Source organism: Patella vulgata, chromosome 1, assembly GCF_932274485.2.
Source record: "Patella vulgata chromosome 1, xgPatVulg1.2, whole genome shotgun sequence".
NCBI lineage: Eukaryota > Metazoa > Mollusca > Gastropoda > Patellidae > Patella > Patella vulgata.
The window spans coordinates 42,734,142-42,757,471 of NC_065879.2; the positions used below are offsets into that span (position 1 = coordinate 42,734,142).

Consider the following 23,330-nt stretch of genomic DNA (forward strand, 5'->3'; position numbering starts at 1 on the left):
GCCCACTTGACATGGAATGACTAGATTTCACTGTAAATTTGTATGTTGAATAATTACAGTGAAATCTAGTCGAAAGTTTGTGGGTATATAGAACTTTGTTGTGCTACAATACAAATTTAATAAAATAAAATATGATTTATCAATATAAGGCTTACTAACTCTTATCACAAGAAAATGGTCAGAAGTGAAGTTGGTACAACTAACTAGATCAGATAAAAACATACAAAGTGGTACTTCCTTCATAAACAGATCTGTTACTGTTAATCTCTTTAGAAAACTTCTGGCTTTACAACCTTTAGACCAGACAGATCACCTAGCCCAAGAGAGCTTCATAGAAATGCCCCAGATCCATTTCTTTGATTTGCCATATTTAATGTTATGGACGTGAAGCTAAAAATTATTTAGTTAATGATTAATACACTGTGTGTTAATTAAACTGCTGGAAATGTCATAGTCAATAGTTTTCAATTACTGGTAAACATCTTAATGGGCTCAGACTAAGTGGTATCGACAAGCCATTGAAAGTGTAATGCAATCATAGCTTGTTTCACTTTCGGGAGGGGAGGTGCACTTTTTTGTTCTTAGGTTCCCTACCACTGCTTAAGACACCTGTGTACAAGCGAACTATAATATATATAGTCCCGAAATGACCCAGTGGTTTGTATTAGTGAATTTTAAAGCTAATTTCTCTCTCTTTCTAGTTTCAATATGATCGGAATTTGGTTACCGGGTAGATAGAAATGATCATGTTGTGTTGAAATGTAAATTTTATTTTTTCCAAATATTGAATTGTGCTTTAAGCAATGTGATTGTCTATAGTGAGAGTAGTCTTTATTGAATACATCTGTAGCAACTACACACTACGGAATTATACGATAATACTGATCAATAATTAATCACAGATAATGTCACAAGTTTTAGCTGAAGGTATTATTTAATGAAAGTCAGCAAGACAAGAAATAAAGATTGACCTTTAGGTACAGTTTTAATGAATAACCTTCTAGAGAAACATAATAAGCAATGTTTCTAGGTTAATTTATTCATTGATTGGAACGAAAGGGGAAGTTATTACTATCGGTGTCCTAGGTTCCTCTTAAATCTTATTTGGTGAACCCAGTTTCTGTGCTCACTCTATCCAATACATTTTCCATTTCACTTTTTTCACCCGACAAAAATTATCCACTCTGAGTACTGGACTGTATGATTTTAGTGGACAAATGTCGAAATCAAAGAATTATGGGCTGAATTTTTTTCCTGAACCTCTGTTGACTATGATTAAGATATTCAGTTTGATTATGTCTAGATATTGTTGACTCAGATATTAAGTTTGATTATGTCTAGATATTTTTGTTTCAGATATTCAGTTTTATTGTCTATTTTAACACACTTCTTAAGTGATATTGCCGGTTTTAGTATTTAAGATTAAGATATGTTCCCTCTACATGTTTTCATCAATAAAACCAAAAGATTGTTAAAATATTGAGCTTAATAAGCAGACAGTTGTTGACCATTTTAAAGTTTCCACATTATAGGCACATTATTGATGCAGGAACTGAACTCTTTAGTTTGAATGCAATAACTTAAGTTAGGATTAATCAAGTTTAATAGATTTCTGACTTATGTTATGAAATATTATTGTTACAGTAATAGACTGCAACTTTGTATTTGCCTTTTTGGGGGAATATTGTGACTTTAGTAACCCAATAATACATTCTACAGTAGATATCGCTTGTGTGATATATTTCATAATCCTTAGGAGATATCGCTTTACATGAATTTGATTGGTCCGTTGAATGAAAAGGAACTACTTTTCTTTATTTTCAAAGAACAGTTCATTTCTTATTAAATGTACCTTTTTTTAATTAAAAATGAACTATTGTTATTCAATTGATCTTGATGGAAACACTGGGTCAATATAAAGGACTTGGCAAAAATATCCTCGTTTTCTGTTACTTTATCAACTTGTGTTGATATTTTTTGATATCAAAAAAGACTGGTAGGAGATTCTCTATTTATTCACACTTTGCCAGATTATGGCTGTGTTGGTCTATTCATTGTCTTGCAAATATCCTACACAATGGCAGCCATGTATGTTCGAATTTATAGACTGTTGAAAAAAACCCTTGATTCTGGAAAATTTGATTATTTATGTCTTTTTCTGAATATTTCCTCCAATCGATAGCTGTGTATTCGGGATCGCAATTGTCATGGAAATCTATTATTGATATCAAAAAATACATGTATGGGATTATCTTTGTTAAAATTCATCAAAGAAGATTGATTGATTGATGTTGTAGCTCATGTGCATGATCAGTTAATAGAATATGGAATTATTTTCTTCTGAATATTTTAAGTTCAGAAAACGCCTCTGAATCATATGAGCCCAGACGTTGCCTAATAATCAGTTTTGACTTCAATAGTATGATCTATTTCTGGCTTGAGGATCAACCTGAAAGAGAAAGAATGATTTAGATTGAGAGGAGTGTTTACTGTCTAATAAGTTCATTAATTACTCTGAGCTTTCAAGACTTTCATTCAACTTGGATTTAGCCATACATGTACATGTATCCAATTTATTATTTGAAATTTAATTTCTACATGTATGTATTTAAAATTGAACAAATACATGAATCTGAGTTATTAAACTCTACAGTAATGTTTAGTATTCTCTGAATGCAGGTTTGTTTAAATATAGCAAATTGACTTACTATATCAATACATAAAGTATATTCTTTTATTATTTTATTAAATTCTATTTTAATGCATTTTAGTGGATTTTATGACTGTCAGTTCAGATTCCCCTGGTATTTAGACATTCTAAAGATTTGTTCTCTAGGGGTTAATTAGGCTGTCTATTGCAAGCTGAAAATATGACATTTCTTTATGAAATAAAAAACAGGTGATTAGTAAGCTATAAAACAGTAGACAAAATCTGTTCCTGTCATCCACTTGGAAAATATGTTGGATTATGCAATTATACAGCCCAAAATCTACAGCTCCTAATTAGGATATGTGCAACAGTGTCATTCACTCATTCAAATTCATAATAATGCTTTGTTAGCCAAAATGGGGGCACTTTGGAATTTGCAATAGAAAAAGTATCCCCCACCAGTGGGGTCCCTCTAGTGGCATAGTTCTCGGGTTTGAATGAGAGAATTTTGGCTTCAATTTAGTGAAATTGTTTATTGTCTTAAAATTCTCTGTGAAATTAGTCATTTTTCCCCACTCACTGCGGGACGACCGACACTTGGCCTTGTGAAGCGGTAAATCTCAAGTGTAAAAATATGGCAATAGTGTTTCCGATGACCTCATTTTCAACCAATTAAAAAACGAGTTTTCAAACCCGTACAATATATAAACAAACTTGGCTTCTTGCTATCAAGTCAAGCAACTCGTTCGATGATTGCCCTAGAAACCCTGCGCGGTGTATTGTGGTATCATGGCTATATAAGGGCCCATGCTGTCGGTCGCCGAAGTCACAATTTGCCATATAAAAATATGAAAGTGGCGATTCAAATTTGATTTTTGACGATAATGTTTTTGGGGTACTTCCGATTGAGTTGTAGCCTACTAATCAAGTGTCATGGATTAATGATAAGTTGATTGATAATTGCCATTGATATATATTAAGCCTTTCTCAAGTCAAAGATCAACATTTTCTGCTTAGGGAAAGCTGAGATAAGCAATTCGATTGGTTGATACTTTGGGACACAATAACTTTGGTTCTAATTAAGTGAGAGTGATGAAACTTGGTGTATAGTTTCATCACATAAATACCTTGACTAAGTTTGATTATGAGAGCATGTTGAACTCCGGGTCAGCAAAGCGATAAGCAATTTGATTGGTCCAGACTTTGGAGTGATAGTGGTGAAACTTTGTGTATAGTTTTATTACATCTATACCTTAACAAGTTTCGATGCTGAACACTTTCTGCTTAGGCAATTAGAGAGTTCAGTCTGATTGGTCGAGACTTTGGAACACAATAACTTCTAATTGAGATATAATGTTCAAAATTTGTGTAGGTGTCTATTACTGAATGCCTTGACATAGTTCGTTCATGTGCATTTCCTACTAAGGCTAAGCAGAGATAAGCAATTTGATTGGTTGAGACTTTGGAACATGATAACTTTGGTTCTAATTGGGTGAGAGTGATGAAAATCATGAGTATAGATTCATTATATCAATACATTGACTAAGTTCAATGATGAGAATTTTATGCTTAGGCTAAGTAGCAATAAGCAATTTGATTGGTCAAGACTTTGGAACATAACAATTCTGCTTTTAATTGAGGTATAGATGTTCATTATGCAAATGTCTTGACTGAGTTCAATGATTAATATTTCCCATTAAAGCTAAGCAGAGCTAAGCAATTTTTGGGTTCGATGCTCTGGGACAAGATAACTTTGATTCTAACTGATGGAGAGTGATGTAACTTAGTGTATAGTTTCACTCACTACCAGGTACTTCAAAACCAGAGTTTGATAGTGAACATTTTATGCTTAGACTAAGCATAGTTAATCAGTTTGATTACTCGATACTTTTGAAAAAGTAAATGTGCAATTAATTAATATGTGTTATCTGGGGTTTTTTTTGCAGGTTGGGGGGGGGGGGATTTCGGCGGAGGACATCAGCCTCACTGTTGGCTTGTTTTTTCTAGTTATGGCCCTTATTTCACTTTCTTGAATCTTAACAAAAGTTATCATCAGATCTGTAAGAAATTTATATCTGTCATTGAAATCAGTGAAAAGATGAAGCCTATTGAATTTCAACAATTTCCGTCAATTACATCTACAGTTACATCTATGGCTCTTCTTTCTGAATTTTCGAATGACAAAGTTATCTTCTGATCTGTATGAAATTTATGTGCATTATTAAATTAGTAAAACAAAAAAGCCTGATAAATTTCAACAATTTCTGTAAAGAGTTCAGGCCTTTGTTTCATTTTGTAGAACCTTGTGAACCCTCAAATTACGAAAATTATAATCTGATCCGTATGAAATTGTCTTGTAAATGACCTCCATTACCTATTAAAGAAATCATATACAACAACCCTTGTCAACCGCTCAGACGATTTAGCTACTGTCGGGGTATTTTTCATTGCCTGGTAACCTATCTGAGATTTGAGTGAAAACAATCAGTCTTTGTTTATTTGAATGTTTGTTAAAAATTAAAATTATATTGTATAACTAGTCTTGGGTCTGCATACAAAGGGGGATAATTCACTTCACCCCTCTCTTTCCTTCAGCCAACATACCATATTTGTGAGATCTTCCCTTTTATGAAAACATCACACAGGGATACTAGAACATAGTACATGTACCGGTATAGAAATTACTGAATCATCATGTGGGTAGAAATATTAACACTGTCCCAAAAGAATTGTAACTTTATATTTAATGAGCTATTTGGTATAAAATAAATGTTGATGGCTGTTTCCTGACATTACAAGAAACAGAGGGATAACTTTCTACAAGATACAATCCAGTATGACACTTTCATATATTTAAAAAAGTCCCAGCAACAAAAATAGACCAGACTATTAAACAAAAAACAAGATTATGTTCTTGCCTTTTATCAAGTTAATTATTGATAATACCAGTACATAATAGATCTATAGAAAAATGGTGTAAAATAAGCTCATAAAAATATGTTATTTCTTGAAGACCTATTGACATTATATATCCTTTTGTAATACCTTATTGCCGCTGTATTTCCAACAGAATGCCTTTGTCAATTTTTTTTCAACTTTTCCTGACAAACGTAAAAAATAAGCTTAAATTGAATAAATCAATCAGTTTGTTCTTTTGATATGTTACAGGTGGTGTTACAGATATTTATGTGATTTTATCATGTGAAATTGAAAATGCATTAAATACACCTGGGCCCTGTTTCACAAAAACTTAAATCTCCTTAAAATCGTCTTAAAACTAAAATTACATCCTAACTTAAGATAGACGCGTTTCACAAAACGATTTTAAGCATATTAGGTAAAATCCACTAAAATAATATTGTAAGTTAAAATTGTATCTTAACTTACAATAGTGGCGTTTGAAAAAACTATTTTAGGGACAATTTTAACTAAAATCTATTGTAACTTAGGACTGCCGTCACCCTATCCTAACTTAAAATCACGACATTAACAAACATTAATTAGAGCTACATTGTGAGATCTATTGCGACATATAGATATATCATGGAATAATGATAATATTGCTAATGGCCTGGGTTATATAATTTAAACATACTATCATTCACAAAAATAATTTTCATTCAATTTCTTTTCATTGCATGTGAAATATAAGCAATTAGATGACGCCCCAAATTAAAACCCCAAGAACAAAAAATCAATCAAAACCCCAGTAAACAAAACTCTTTGTTACTATTTTATATATTACCATATGATTCAAGTATAAATTATGCTATTTTCAAATAATTAATAGACCAAAAAAAAAACCTTAAAAAAAATTTAAAGCCACTTCATATCTAATGTCTATAAAAAGTATCTTTGTAGGCCTACAATTGTTTAAAATGAGAGAGAGAGAGAGAGTGGGGGAGAGAGAGATGTGGTTTAACGTCCGCAGACATACACTAGGTCATTTTGGGACTAACACATTGTTCAATTTTATTTGAATAATTCGCTTGCGCGTTGGGGTCTTTAGGAGTGTTAGGAACCGGAGAAAACCCACGAGGTTGGACGGGCGACCCTACTCCCTGTCACGTACTACAGGGGAATCGAAACCCTGTTAGTCCTGTAATACTAGATACGCCATATGTAAAGTATTAATTATGATTTTGGGGTTATGATGATTTAAATAGGAGCCAAGGGTATCTTATATTGTGAAAAAAGTCATTTTAATTTAATAAGATAGATAGGTATTATCCAATAAGGAGTGTGGCACTTTGACATTTTCAAATTATTATTTAAAGGGTCCATGGGACTGACATCGGAACATTGGTTATTTCGTGTATTAGTTTAAAAGTTATTAAATACTTTTAAAATTCAACAATACTTTAGTCTAGATTAATCGTTTGAGTCAGAAATATTACATGTTTGTGACAATTTCTCAATAGTTTCTGTTATCCAAAATACAACAAAACTACGAAATTCAAGCCATTTAGTTTATTGATACGCATTATTTCCATTGAAGCCTGCGAGTAAATCCAATGCCAAGGTCACGAAAGCGACATGCAAGTTCAACTAGTTCAAGGCCAACCAACTAATACAATTCAAAACAAATAACACGCAATAAACTTATTTATTTCATCTCTCTACGACTGTCTGGCCATGTGCAGGCATTGTTACAACGTATGAAACTCTCCTCATTGGTATTGTAACGGTTAGTTCAACCTGGCAACAGTTTTCAGTTTCGAAGCGTGTATGCTTACACCCTAAAGTGCCCTCGCTGGAATTGTGCACTGCGCGAGCGCAAGCAATTTTAACTAAAATCTATTAAAATTGCATTTTAAGTTCAAATCGATTTTAGTGATTTTAGTTTTAGTTTTTGTGAAACAGGGCCCTGGTCTATGGATGGGTTCAAATGTTGCTTTACAGCCAGCGATTAGTACCCATACATATATAGATATGATTAGCATGTTGATATTTCTAAATGGGAAAGATACAGGAGTGACAGTCACAATTTACAATCTTAACTTAACAGTGTTTTATAATTTATGTTTATACATGTGTATCCTTGTATTTTTCAGGGAACCACGTAAAATAACATTAAAAAAGGGTTCAACAGGTTTAGGGTTTAATATTGTTGGTGGAGAAGATGGTGAGGGTATTTTTGTGTCTTTTATACTTGCTGGTGGGCCGGCTGATCTCAGTGGTGAATTACGGAGAGGTGATCAAATAATATCAGTAAGTTCTTTTATTTTTTTGCATCAGTTTTATTTGATATAAAGACGATTATAGTGACGTAATGAACCTATCAAGTTTATGAAATTAGAAACAGCAACAACTAGGTGAAGGGGGAATCGGAAGGTGAACACATAGCTCCCACCAGGCCAATATTATTCCAAAAACATGACGACCGGTATTGAAGAAGTAAATTTCAATAAAATATTTTTTTCAAATACGTCACAGAGTAACAGATTTGCTCACACAGGTGTGTGTTACTATATAATGCCTATTTTCAATTTCCATTGATTAAAATATTGTACATTACATGTACATTACCCAAGCTGGAATAAAATGGACTTGCTTGGCTCAGTAAATGCTTTGCCAATAACATGTCTCATTCTAAGCCGCTGAAGGGAATAACACGTCTAAGCCTCTGAAGGGTCCTGTTTCATGAGGCTGTGTAGATGTGAATATCATACAATATTCAAATTTTACGAAACCTCTGTGTTTCTCTAAACAGCGTATACATGTATGTACATTAGAGATGGAGAGAGAGAAATGGAGTTTTTGGACTAAAATACGGTTCAATTCCATTTCAATAATTCTCTTGCCTGTAGGGTTCTTTAGTGGGAGGAAACCAGAGGATCCAAAGAAAACCCATAAGTTTGGACAGGCTACTCTACTCCTTGTCACGTAAGAGCGGGGAATCGAAACCACTCCACATGATTCAGTGACAGACCTTGTGATCTAATCTACACGCATTGGCCAACCAACCCCCCTCTAAAGGCATGTGTATGTGTTGACAACAATCTGATTAAAACACAGATCCTATTTTGTTCGTTTTTTATAGTTCAAAATTTCGTTTTACTTGTCTTTACTACACTAGGATCTGGAAAAGTTGTTATATTACCGGCGTTTTGGTTGAAGTGAGGGTAAGCCAATGAAACCGGTTTGTCTGTTAAGATGACTTCTTGGTGTGCCATGCACGAAACTGTGGGTAAACCACTAGAAACGCAAACACTGATTGATTAATCAATGTCTGACGTCATGGGAGTCAAAAGCCGTTCGTACGACCCCTGAGTACAACTTGTCAGATCTTCATGTAGTGTAGGCCTTCGAAAGTATAAAAAACGAAACGAAATATAGATCTGTATTTTAATCAGATTGAATGTGTTGACAATGGTTGAACAATGATAAGGAATTTTTTCAGGTATCAGAAATTCTTTAGCATCATGTTAAATGTGCAAGTTCAAGAAATAAAAAAAACCGAATCCACCAATTTGATTAAATGATGTAATTACGTGATAATAAGAAAATCTTGACTAATTTGAGTTGTTGGCACTATCCTTAATACTAGACATACTTACTAGTCGTAATGAATTGTGTTGAGTTAAGTTATTAGTGTTGAAACTACTATTCGGATATCCGTTAACGGATACAAAATAAGGGTTATCCGAATCCTTTTACTATCCGTTACAGTCTTCTGACATTCCGTATGCTCTATACTTAGCCATTTTTACATCTGATTACTTTGAAATTTTCCCCAATGCTATTGATCACGTACGCAGCTTTGAGCATAAATGTTAATGTCATGCGTATTATTTAGCGATAGTAACTAATAAAAATATTAATGCAGTGCAACGAAAGCAGTAGTCTAATTATAGTCTAAATAAAAAAATATTCATTCATTCCTTGCGCTGGGTTACTCTAGATAGAAGCTTCTTCTTGGGAAAACGGGAAACAAGTTAACACTGTGTTTAGACTTCCCGCAATGAAATTTATTCATAACGACCTAGGTCACGTATATTCTCACTGACTGATTGGTTCAATAGCAGTAGATTATCAGAATGAGGCAAACGACCTTGGAATAAATGTCAGATGTTTTTATTTTACTTTTTTCATTTGTGTTGATTGAGCAAAAATGATAAGTGGGAGGGCCGCGGATTACAGGAGTAGTTGTACACAAATTTATTCACCTCATTGATTTTTATACGCCCACATAAAACTGTGGACGTATATTGCCGTCGCCCCCGTCCGTACGTCGGTCCGTCCGTCCATCGTCCTCAATTTCTTGTGAACACTCTATCGCCAAAAGTTATCATCCAATTGTTTTAAAATTGATATATGTTGTTTACATTAGTGAGATGAAGAAGCCTATTCAATTTCAATAATTTCTGTTTTTAACGTCTAGAGTTATGGCCCCTGTTTCACTTTGTTGAACCTTGTGAACACTCTAATGCCAAAAGTTATCACCCGATCTGTGTGAAATTTATATGTAATATTTAAATTAGGGAAACGAAGAATCCTATTGAATTTCAGCAATTTCCGTTTATTACTTCTAGAGTTATGGCTCTTGTTTCACTTTGTTTAACCTTGTGAACGCTCTAACCCCAAAAGTTATCATCCTGTCTTTCTGAAATTTATATGCATTATTTAAATAAGTGAAACGAAGAAGCCTATTTAATTTCATTAATTTCTGTTATAACGTCTAGAGTTATGGCCCTTGTTTCACTTTGTTGAACCTTGTGAACACTCTAATGCCAAAAGTTAACATCCGATCTTTGTGAAATTTATATGCAATATTTAAATTAGGGAAACGAAGACGCCTATTGAATTTCAGCAATTTTCGTTTATTACTTCTAGAGTTATGGCCCTTGTTTCACTTTGTTTAACCTTGTGAACACTCTAACCCCAAAAGTTATCCTATCTTTCTGAAATTTATATGCATTATTTAAATTAGTGAAATGAAGAAGCCTATTGAATTTCAGCAATTTCTGTGTATTAATACTATTATGTCTAGAGTTATGGCCCTTATTTCACTTTATTGATCCTTGTGAACGCTCTAACGCCAAAAGTTATCATCCGATCTTTCGGAAATTTATATGCATTATTTAAATAAGTGAAAAGAAGAAGCTTAGTGAATTTCAGCAATTTCTGTTTATTACGTCTGGAGTTATTGCCCTTGTTTGACTTTGTTCAACCTTGTTAATGCTGGATTGATGAAAGTTATCATTCGATATGTATGAAATTTATATGCATCATTTAAATTTGTGAAACGAAAAAGCCTGTCAAATTTCAACAATTTCTGTAAATTACTTCCAGAGTTGAGACCCTTGTTTCAATTTGTAGAACCTTGTGAACCCTCAAACAGCAAAAATTATAATCTGATCTGTATGGAACTGTCTCGAAAGGCCCCCAATTACCTACAAAGGAATAAATATGCAACAACCCTTGTCGACCGCTCGGACGATTTAGCCGCTGTGGGCGTATGTTTCGTTGCCTGGCAACCTATCTTTTTGGATATCATCGAAAGTAAGATTTCATACTCGGCATACACAGACACTCATAAACATTGAAATAAGTAAGAAATTATGAGTATATGAACTTTTGATGTGATTTTGTTCAAGAAATTCACGTTTCCAAATTATCCGAATAGTATTCGGATAGCAAACAAAAGTATTCAGATCAGAAATCTCGATCCGATTTTCAACACTATAAGTTAAAATTGTAGAATTACTTGCAATGGTAACCATACATTACAAATATAAGAAAAACTAATAGATCTACAAATATGTATTAGTCAATATGAATCAAGCGGTGGACTAGAATCCATATATAACCACCCAATTAATGCTGTTTGGAGAAAACTGAGCCCTGTTAATGTAAAAGTAAGCTAATTGTGCAATAAACATGCACAGCCAGCACAGAAAGACATAATCATTCAAACCTTTCAATGAGGAATTGATTACCTGTAACTCTGGATGTGAATGAATAATACAGATTGTTCACAATAATTTTTCAAGGACTTTCCCTCATTCAAGAACTTTAAGTGGCATAAATTGGGGAAATGTTATGATATATAAATGATGATTTAACAGGGGCGGATCCAGGAATTTTTGCAGGAAGGGGTTTGCCAAGTTCATGAGACAATGTATCTCTCCCCCCCCCCCCACATGGTCTCTATCGTTATTTTGGCGTATATACATACACATTGAGCTTTTTATTATGAGTTAATACAATGACATTGTGATTCAATTTCATGGAAGCAAAGCATTAATTGTGATATCACATAATGTCTATGTCTTTATCTCGTGCTTTGAGTGCCCATCCTGTCCCACATCTGACGATAAAGGATAAAGCTCACGGCCGAGAAACTTTTCTCATAAAAAGTGTTGATTTACAAAAAAAATTTATGCAGCTGAGCAGGGGGGGTGGGTCAACCGCCCAAATCCCCCTCTGGTTCCGCCCCTGTTTAGATTGATACTTGGATATTAAAAGGAAAAATTTTATATACAAGTTATTTTCAGTTGAGTACTTATTCTCTCCCTTTGGTTTAAGCAAAGACACTACACCAGGGCTTTCATTTCAAAATTTTGCACGTCAGTAATTTTTGGACATATTTTGTTTATCAAGGATTAGCAAGATATTTTTTATACATCCACATTCATAATGTGGACGTATTATGCCGTCGCCCCTGTCTGTGTGTGTGGGTGTGTATGTCTGTGGGTCGCCTACAGGGCACAATTCTTACTGGATTTTCTTCAAACTTTGTATACTTATTCCTTATACCCTAAGGATGATCCCTATTGTTTTTGGTCCATGCCCGACCCCCCGGAGGCAGAGCCACACCCATTTCTTGTATTTGTTTGTTTGTCGTCTACAGGACACATTTCTGAACGTATCATCTTGAAACTTTGCATACTTATTCTTTGTACCCTAAGGAACATCCCTATCGTTTTGGGTGCATGCCCAACCCCCAGAGGCAGATCCACGCCCATTTTCTTTTTGTGTGTCTGTGTGTCGCCTACAGGCCACAATTCTTTAGTGATCATCTTGAAACATTACATACTTATTCCTTATACCCTAAGGAATATCCCTATTGTTTTTTGTGCCCAATGTTTGTGTGTCTTGTATTTCGCCTACAGACTGCAATTCTAAACAGATCCTTTTGAAACTTTGCATATCTATTCCTTATACCCTAAGGATGTCCCCTATTGTTTTTTGGTGATTGCTCAACCCATTTTTTCTTTGTGTCTCTGTGTCTTGCCTACAGGCCACGATTCTTATAGCCTAAGCATGACAACAGCATGTCACGACACCTAGGGGTAGAGCCACGGTCAATTTTTGTGTTTGTCATTTACAGGTCGCAATTCTGAATGGATCAGCTTGGTACTTGGCATATGTTTTCCTTATAACCTAAGGGTGTCAACTATTGATTTTGGTGAATGCCTCGACCCCCTGGGGCAGAGCCACGAACAATTTTTGCCTTTAGCACCCGAAGTTCCTTATACCCTAAGGACGGCAACTATTAATGTTGGTTTTTTTTAATCGGTAAATACTACAGGTTGCAATAATTAACAGATTATGTTCAAATTCAGCATATCAATCATTTCAATAACAGGGTGGTACCTATTTATATTGTTCCATATCCAACCCCCAGGGGCAGAGCCATGCCCAATTTTTAATGTCTACAGGCTGAAATTCTGAATGGATCATCTTGGAACTTTGCATATTTATTCCTTATATCATAAGGACAGCAACTATTTATTTTGGTGCATGCCCCGACCCCCTAGGGCAGTGTCGCACCCACCTTTTTTGTTAATATTTTGTCAGTAAATTTGGCAAAACAAACCCATGCCTAGCCTTCTTTGCCTCTTGTCATATTACAGCCATTTCATATTTCATTTTTTTGTCCCCCGCCTTTCGAAGAAAGCAGGGGACTATTAAAATGGGTTCGTCCGTCTGTCTGTCTGTCTGTCTGTCTGTCTGTCTGTCTGTCCGTCTGTCTGTCCTCTGTCCGTCTGTCTGTCCGTCTGTCTGTCCGTCACACTTTTTGGGACACAATAACTCTCTTCCTAATTGAGCTAGAATGTTCAAACTTGGTGTATGTGTTTATTAGGTCAATGCCTTGATGGAGTTCGAAGATGAGCATTTTCCGCTTAGGGTAAGCAGAGATAAGCAATTTGATTGGTTGATGCTTTGGGACACGATAACTCTCTTCCTAATTGGGCTAGAATGTTCAAACTTGGTGTATGTGTTGATTAGGTCAATGCCTTGATGGAGTTCGAAGATGAGCATTTTCCGCTTAGGGTAAGCAGAGATAAGCAATTTGATTGGTTGATGCTTTGGGACACGATAACTTTTAATTGAGCTAGAATGTTCAAACTTGGTGTATGTGTTTATTAGGTCAATGCCTTGATGGAGTTCGAAGATGAGCATTTTCCGCTTAGGGTAAGCAGAGATAAGCAATTTGATTGGTTGATACTTTGGGGCACGATAACTCTCTTCCTAATTGAGCTAGAATGTTCAAACTTGGTGTATGTGTTGATTAGGTCAATGCCTTGATGGAGTTCGAAGATGAGCATTTTCCGCTTAGGGTAAGCAGAGATAAGCAATTTGATTGGTTGATGCTTTGGGACCTGATAACTTTAGTTCTAATTAAAAGGGAGAGTGAGGACACTTGGTGTATAGCTTTATTATATCAATACCTTGACTAAGTCTCGATAATGAGCATTTTCTGCTTAGGGTAAGCAGAGCGATAAGCAATTTGATTGGCCGAGACTTTGGAACACATTAACTCCTTTTCTAATTGAGCTAGAATGTTCAAACTTGGTGTAGGTGTTTATTAGGTTAATGTCTTGATGGAGTTCGAAGATGAGCATTTTGTGCTTAGGTTAAGCAGAGATAAGCAATTTGATTGGTCGAGACTTTAGAACACAATAACTCTCATTCTAGTTGAGTTAGAATGTTCACACTTGGCATAGGTGGCTATTAGGTGAATGCCTTGATGGAGTGTGAAGATGAGAATTTTTTGCTTAGAGTAAGCAGGGATAAGCAATTTGATTGGTTGATGCTTTGGGACACGATAACTTTAGTTCTAATTAAGTGAGAGTGAGGACACTTGGTGTATAGCTTTATTATATCATTACCTTGACTAAGTTTGATAATGAGTATTTTCTGCTGTCATGTCATGGCTGAGTTCAATTATTAACATTGGTCGATGCTTTGGGACAAGATAACTTTGATTCTATCTGATAGAGAGTGCTGAAACTTAGTGTATAATTTGATTGCTCGATACTTTTGAAAAAATAAATGTGCGATTAATTAATGTGTCATCTATTTATTTTGGGATTTCGGCAGGGGACATCAGCCTCACTGTTGGCTTGTTCATTTTAAAAAGTACATGTACCATACCAATCAAAGCAGGACTGTGGACATATATTGCAGCACTAGCGATGCTCTTATTAAAATGGGTTTGTCCGTCTGTCTGTCCGTCCGTCTGTCCATCACACGTTTTGGGACACAATAACTCTCCTTCTAATTGAGCTAGAATGTTCAAACTTGGTGTATGTGTTAATTAGGTCAATGCCTTGATGGAGTTCGAAGATGAGCATTTTTGGCTTAGGGTAAGCAGAGATAAACAATTTGATTGGTTGATGCTTTGGGACACGATAACTTTAGTTCTAATTAAGTGAGAGTGATGAAACTTGGTGTATAGTTTCATTACATCAGTACCTTGATTAAGTTCGATAATGAGTATTTTCTGCTCAGGGTAAGCAGAGCAATAAGCAGTTTGATTGGCCAAGACTTTGGAACACAATAACTCACCTTTTAATTGAGCTAAAATGTTCAAACTTGGTGTAGGTGTTTATTAGGTCAATGCCTTGATGGAGTTCGAAGATGAGCATTTTCTGCTAAGGGTAAGCAGAGATAAGCAATTTGATTGGTTGATGCGTTGGGACACGATAACTTAGTTCTAGTTAAGTGAGAGTGATGAAGCTTGGTGTATAGTTTTATTACGTCAATACCTTGACTAAGTTCGACAATGAGCATTTTCTGCTCAGGGTAAGCAGAGCGATAAGCAATATCATTGGCCGAGACTTTGGAACACAATATACCTCTCTTTCTAATTGAGCTAAAACATTCAAACTTGGTGTAGGTGTTTATTAGGTCAATGCCTTGATGGAGTTTGATAATGAGCATTTTCTGCTTAGGGTAAGCAGAGTGATAAGCAATTTGATGGGTCGAGACTTTGGAACACAATAACTCTCATTATAATTGAGTTAGAATGTTCACACTTGGCGTAGGTGTCAATTAGGTGAATGCCTTGATGGAGTTTGAAGATGGGAAGTTTCTGCTTAGGGTAAGCAGAGATAACCAGTTTGATTGTTTGATGCTTAGGGACACGATAACTTTAGTTCTAATTAAGTGAAAGTGAGGACACCTGGTGTATAGATTTATTATATCAATACCTTGACTAAGTTCGATAATGAACATTTTTTGCTGAGGGTAAGCAGAGTGATAAGCAATTTGATTGGTCGAGACTTTGGTACACAATAACTCTCCTTCTAATTGAGGTAGAATGTTCAAACTTGGTGTAGGTGTCTATTAGGTGAATGTTTAAACTTGATGTATAAATTCATTACGTGAATGTCTTGAGTTCATTGATTAACAATTCGAGCTGAAAATGATAAATGTGCGATTAATTAATATGTGCCATCTATTTATTTTGCAATTTCGGCAGGGGACATCTGCCTCACTGTTGGCTTGTTACGTATAATATGACAATTTTTATTATCATCCCAATTCATTTAATATTTTTAAATGTTTTTACATATAAAAACTATAAACTAGAACTCTGAAATGCTACTGACGTGTTTCGGTACGTCAGGTCACACCTTGTCTCGTCAACAATTAAGTTACACCATGAACTATTGAGTATAGTATTAGTAACATCCAATACCTATTGAAGTGGAAAAATCTGTTATTTTGAACTTTTAATAAAACCGGAAGTTATACTTCAAGACCAAACTTTTTGATATCAGTTGTTAATAGATGTCAGGGTAATCATATAAAGGTCAGTAAACTGGAAGTAAAGAAAATTGAAATACAAAAATTGGCTCCCTAAGAATTGTTGCCATTTGGAGTAAGTACAAAAAAAAAAAATGTATTCGAAAATCGAAATCAAAATGACAGCTGAATATCGATTTGAAGGTTTTTTGCAAAACCCAAAATGGCGGGCAAACAATCTCTGAAAATGAAAGAGAATATTTGGGGCTAACACCACAATATCTCATTTTTAGTCTTATTTTGAAAATGGAGAGAACTATTCACATTCGGGAAAAATCGGAAGTCCTCAGTAATTCCCTGAAATTTTGGGAAACTGTCACAATATTTTTTAATATGCTAGTTTGAAGGCATTAATGTGTTCCTTAATCCTAATAAGTTTCAACTTTGGTACCTTAAATAGTGATGGAGATACGCCATCTTGAATATCGAAAAGATGCTGAAGAAAACTTTCGCAAATCTTTGATTCTCAAAGTTATAAAGCAAACTTCTGAATTTCGAAAAAATTTCAGTGAGATCCCCTATGGGATTCGTCCAAAGATTCCAAAAATGAAAACCCCAACAAGATCCGTTGAGAAATAACCAAGATATGGCTATTTTTTTGTCCTATCCATAAACTATTCCATTTGTCAAAATTGACGCAATTTATATTTAATAAATAGTTCCATGGAGGCCAACAATATCTAGGTTGGCAGAATGTTTGCACCGTGTACAGTTTTTGCTGGTAACTCTGACTAAATTCTAATCTTATGGCATGTAATTTGACTGATGACTAAGTTCTCCTGCTGGTTTTTTTTATGAGTTATGGAAATGACTGGGCACCATTTTTAAACCCCATTCAGGTTTTTTTAATTTATATTTATATGGTATGATAAGTTGTATATGAGTACATACTGGGATGAAGGTAGACATTAATATGATATAGATTCAACTTGTTTAGATTAGATATGTGATCAAATCATCTAGTTGATTAATGCCAGATAAAATATAACATTTTTAAGCCGTAAATAATCAGATGTTACATGAAAGTACCCTGGCTTTCTAAATTTATGTACATACGCCCATATAGAAACAAACTTCAAACCTACGTCCCTGAGAATCTGCCACAAATTATACCCAACTAAATTACTAGAAAATTCTTCATGGTGGCCATCTTGAATATTTAAGTTTCCTGGCATCATCCAGATTCTTAATCTGCACATCGTCGGGCGTCAAAAATCTTGTAACTCAATTTTCATGTTTTTTCTTATATTTGACGACTTGGCAAAGAATTCAGTGATACATCTTCTGCGAAAATACCGAGCCTGATAACCAATCAGAAATCATAGTTATGATCATGTGAAAAAATCTTGTATTCTGATTGGACCGTAGTTGTGTTGTTGAAAATCTTGTAACTCTAAAACATGTGCCTAGATGTCGACATCGAGCCTATAACTAACCAATAACATCTACAAATTGTAAGTTTAATTAGTTTAATTATAATAAAATACATTTTAAGTATTAGCAACATAATAACTCTACGTAATTGTTATATATACTAAGCAGCAAAAGAAACGTCAGGTTGGTATGTTACTCTGAATAGACGCATTGCATAAAACTTGCCAAATGTTTTTATTGTATATTTGTGACCACATCTCCAACTTTACCTGAGCAATAAGGCTCCTTCTCAAACACAGAATTGAACCCAGGAAATATTCTCAAAAATGCAACCTGACTTCTGAGATGGTAATGTGTTCTCCATAATTTTCATTAACTCATGCTGCACGTGCTGTTCATCTGGACCAGCCCTATAAAATGCACCCCCATACCTGGTTGAATCATTCACATTACCACGTCAGCAGCATGCCACGACTTACGACAGCTCAGAGGAACCAGGCACTTGGAAGATTCGAGGTTGGCCACACTGCCCAAGCTGTTGCCAATCACTTCCAGGTCAATGTTTGGACCATCTACAGGCTTCAGCAACGCTTTCGGCCGACCAACACCACAGATGATTGCCCCCCAAAGTGGTAGACCAAAGGTTACCACAAGGCGAAAAGACTGCCATGTTGTGCGACAGCACATGCAGAATCCTTTCACACAGGCATCTGAGACAGCACGTCAGACATCGGGAATACACGAAAGATACATCAGTACCGATACAGTGTGCTGACTGCTCACCAGAGAGAACATCCATTGCCGTAGACCTTACCATGGACCGATCCTCACCCCTCGCCATCGACGTGAACGTCAGCAGTTTGCCCAACAACACCAGAACTAGCGACACAGATACAGTGTGCTGACGGCTCACCAGAGAGAACATCCATTGCCGTAGACCTTACCATGGACCGATCCTCACCCCTCGCCATCGACGTCAATGTCAACAGTTTGCCCAACAACACCAGAACTAGCGACACAGGCAATGGAGAACTGTTCTGTTCACAGATGAGAGTCGGTATTGCATATCAACTGCAGATGACAGGACCAGAATATGGCGTCAATGTGACCAATGTGTCATGGAACGAGACTCATGTGGAGGTCCAAGCATAATGGTATGGGGTGGAATCGGCCTGAACAAGAGAGTGGGTCCTGTGGTGTTCCAAAATCTTGGTCCAGGGAGAGGAGGCGGCATCACAGCAGTGCACTACATCGATCAAGCTCTCAGACCCCACGTCATACCACATTTCACACGTCATCGAAACAACGTTTTCCAGCATGACAACGCCCATGCCCACACCGCTAGAGTTACTCAGGACTTTCTACAGCAAAACTGTTTCAACATTATGCACTGGCCGGACTAAAAACCGATTGAACATCTTTGGGATGAAATTCAGAGGAGACTTAATAATTTATAATTTTATGCAAATTTATAATTCGAAGTTTTGGTAACTAAAAGGCTTATAGAAATAATTGTCATTTTTATTAAATTTTTATTCACAAATGTATTAAGCTTTTCCTTGATTATTAACAAAGTAAAATATTATACAAGAATTTTAATCTTAATTTTGTCAACAAATTCTTTGAGATACGTGATTTTTGAATAAACTGTTCGATTAAAATTTGTCTCAAATTTTATGTTTTGATTATAATTGAAGAAAGCATGGGACTATTAAAATGGGTTCGTCTGTCTGTCCGTCCGTCTGTTTCGTCCGTCACACTTTTTGGGACACAATAACTCTTTTTCTAATTAAGCTAGTAGTTGTTTATTAGAGCTAGAATGTTAACACTTGGCGTAGGTGTTTATTATGTCAATGCCTTGATGGAATTCGAAGATGAGAATTTCTGCTTAGGGTAAGCAGAGATAAGCAATTTGATTGGTTGATGCTTTGGGACACAATGACTTTAATTCTAATTAAGTGAGAGTGAGGTGTATAGTTTTATTACATCAATACCTGGACTAAGTTTGATAATGAACATTTTCTGCTGAGAGTAAGCAGAGCGACAAGCAATTTGATTGGTCGAAACTTTGGAACACAATAACTCTGCTTCTAATTGAGGTAGAATGTTCAAACTTGGGGTAGGCGTTCATTAGGTGAATGTCTTGATGGAGTTCATGATGAACATTGTCTGCTTAGAGTAAGCAGAGATAAGCAATCTGATTGGTTGATGCTTTTGGGCACGAATATAGATTCATTATATCCTTACCTTGACTATGTTCGATGGTGAGAATTTTCTCCTTAGGCTAAGGAGTGGTAAGCAATTTAATTGATTGGTCAAGACATAACAACTCTGCTTTTAATTGAAATAGAATGTTTAAACTTGATGTAGATGTTCATTAGGTGAATGTCTTGACTGAGTTCAATGATTAACATTTCCAGCTAAAGCTAAGAAGAGCTAAGCAATTTCATTGGTCGATGCTTTGGGACAAGATAACTTTCATTCTATCTGATAGGGAGTTATGAAAGTTAGTGTATAGTTGATAATCAGTTTGATTGCTCGATACTTTTGAAAAAAAAAATTGTGCAGTTAATTAATATGTGTCATCTATTTATTTTGACATTTCGGTGGGCTACATCAGCCTCACTGTTGGCTTGTTTTATCTCTTTTACAGTTGTAGAATTATTCGATTTTACAATCTTACAATTATTACAGTTATTAATATTATGGTGCTCAAAAAGATTAAGAATTTAAAAAAGAAAAAAGAGTGTGTTGACAGTCGGATAAGGTGTCAGGAGGGTGACAATTTCAGTGATCTCATTTAGACAGTAGTAGTAATGATCCAGACTGGAAATACGAAAAGAAGAAATCAATAGTGATACTGGATAGTGAAGGGCCTATAGTAGGTGGGGAGTTCGAGGCAGGATCTAGAGTAGGACTAGGAGGGCAGGTTGGGACAGGGCCTAGACTAGGTGAACAGGTTGGGACAGAGCCTAGTACAGGTGGGCAGGTTGGGACATGGCCTAAAGTGGGTGGGCTGGTTGGGATAGAGTCGGCTAAGGGTGGACCGGTTGGGACGGCCTAGTATAGGTGGGCTGGTTGGGACAGGCTCTAGAGTATTTGGGAGGGTTGGGACAGGGCCAAGTGTAGGTGAGCAGTTTGAGACAGGGCCTAGAGTGGGCGAACTGGTTGGGGAAGGGCCTGGAGTAGATGGACAGGTTGTGACTAGTGATGGGGAGATTAGTAATGCTGAAATTGGACTTGTGGAGCTAAATGAAGCTACAGAAGATACAATCATTGAATATGATAACAAAATAGATGCTCATGCTGGAATGATTGAAGTAGATCACGAAGAAATTATTGACGCTAATAAATGAAAAACGGTCAAAGAGGGGGATGGCGGATCCTAACAAATGGCAAGAAAACGAAAATAAGAAACTACGCATTTTAGGAGATAGAGGCTGCAGGAAAAGATGTGATAAAACTAGGAAATGTTGACAGATAAATGATACCAATAGGGAAGAAATATTTAGATCTTTTTGGAACAATATGGATTGGAACACGAAGAAAATATACATCAGAAATTTGGTTGATAAGTGTTAAACGAAAATTTTCGTTCAAGTATTTCGTAAAAATGGGCCAACAGAAAATTCAAGGCTGTAAAAATTTGTTTTTATCAATGCTAGAAATCGGTGAATACACAGTTTATGAATGGATGAAAAGCATTGAATGATCATGGTAAAAGAAACTCAAGTAAGGCCGAAAAAGCAACTATCCAGAATTTCTACGCTCGTCAGTTCCTAACAAAATTGGTTAAAATGCCATCAACAACAAAGGAATACCTGGAGCCATTATTCACTTCATTTTCTGAACTTTATAGCGTGTATAATGATGAATACCAAACCAATGGTAAATTAGCTGCCAGCTCAAAAGTCCTTCGCAAAATAGTTGGGGAAATGAACTTATCCTTATATCAACCAAAGAAAGAGCAATGCGACATTTATGTTGGTCATGAAACAGGGAATGTGACGGATGACTATTATGTTAAACATAAAGATAGTGCCAGAAGTGAGAAGTTTCTTGATAAGGAGCAAGCTTTAGTTGACAACAAAATAAAAGTCTCAACCATGGATCTACAGGCCAGTGCTGTTTACAACAAAACTAAACTCGCCTGTCATAACTTGACTACACATAGCTTGGCAACTAAGAGTGTTCACTGTTATTTCTGGCATGAGGGGGAGGGCAGTCTTTCCTCACACAATTTTGCATCATGTATTCAAAACTATTTTTATACCTTAAATGAGCCTGGGGTTGAGGAAATTATTCTCTTTAGTGATGGCTGTGGATACGGATCTTTATCAAATGCTTATTGCACACTGCCGTCCAAAGGAATTTTGTCATTATCTAGAAGTACCTTGAGAAAGGTCACATCCAAGTGGAGGTGGATTCAGTCCATAGCACTTTAGAGAGGAAATTTCGTATAGTATCCATCTATTCTCCATCAAACTACATGCATAGAATTGATGAAACATGCTAGACCAAATCAACCATATGTAGTGAACTACGTTTATCCTGGCCTCTTTAAGGATTTCAGCACATTGAAGTATTTTGATACAATCAGATCAGGAAATAAAGTTGGGGACCATTGCATCAATGATTTAAGGGTTTTGAGGTATTTACTATCAGGTGTTATTTAATTCAAATTAAATTTTGGTGATAAGTATCAGCCATAACCAAGACGTCGAAATTCTAATGCACCAGCAAATTTGGATACAGTATCACCGGCATACAATGTACAACTACCAATAAAGAAATCTAAGTATGATCATCTACAACAACTTAAAACTGTGATTCCAGTTGATTACCATGCGTTTTATGATCAACTTTCTCATGATTAAAAATAGATAAACTGCAATTATCAATTTTTATCGAACACAAGCATGTCAATCGAGCTGCATGCCAGGGTACAGGACTCTCTACTACAATGTGTCGGGTTTGAATCCTGAAATGGGAATCAAAGAACCTTAGTGATTTTTGGAAACCTGGACTTCGAATGGCAGGTATGGTGCCTTTGGGGTTGTGGAAATTGTATCTAGTTGTTCAGATGGAGCACAAAACCGATGGAAAGAACCCCTTGTCGATTGGAAATCGAAGGATAGTAGTCCGGGCAACATTCTCCTACCTCGCATTTCTCATGTAATCGTAAAGATACGATTACTACAAAATAATAATGGTTGTCTCAATATGACCCAAGTATTGTGTTGATGAGACATTAAACCCCATC

General features: G+C 35.8%; 1 protein-coding gene across 5 annotated transcripts in view; it reads left to right on the plus strand.

Moving 5' to 3' along the window:
• LOC126820647 (disks large homolog 1) overlaps positions 1-23,330 on the plus strand; it is a 358,192-nt gene that overhangs the window by 301,513 nt on the left and 33,349 nt on the right. For all 5 annotated transcript variants that reach the window (XM_050548725.2, XM_050548744.2, XM_050548735.2 and 2 more), the window contains one exon: positions 7,705-7,861. In XM_050548725.2, coding sequence (XP_050404682.1) covers positions 7,705-7,861 — 157 coding nt within the window. The remainder of the gene's footprint in view (positions 1-7,704; positions 7,862-23,330) is intronic.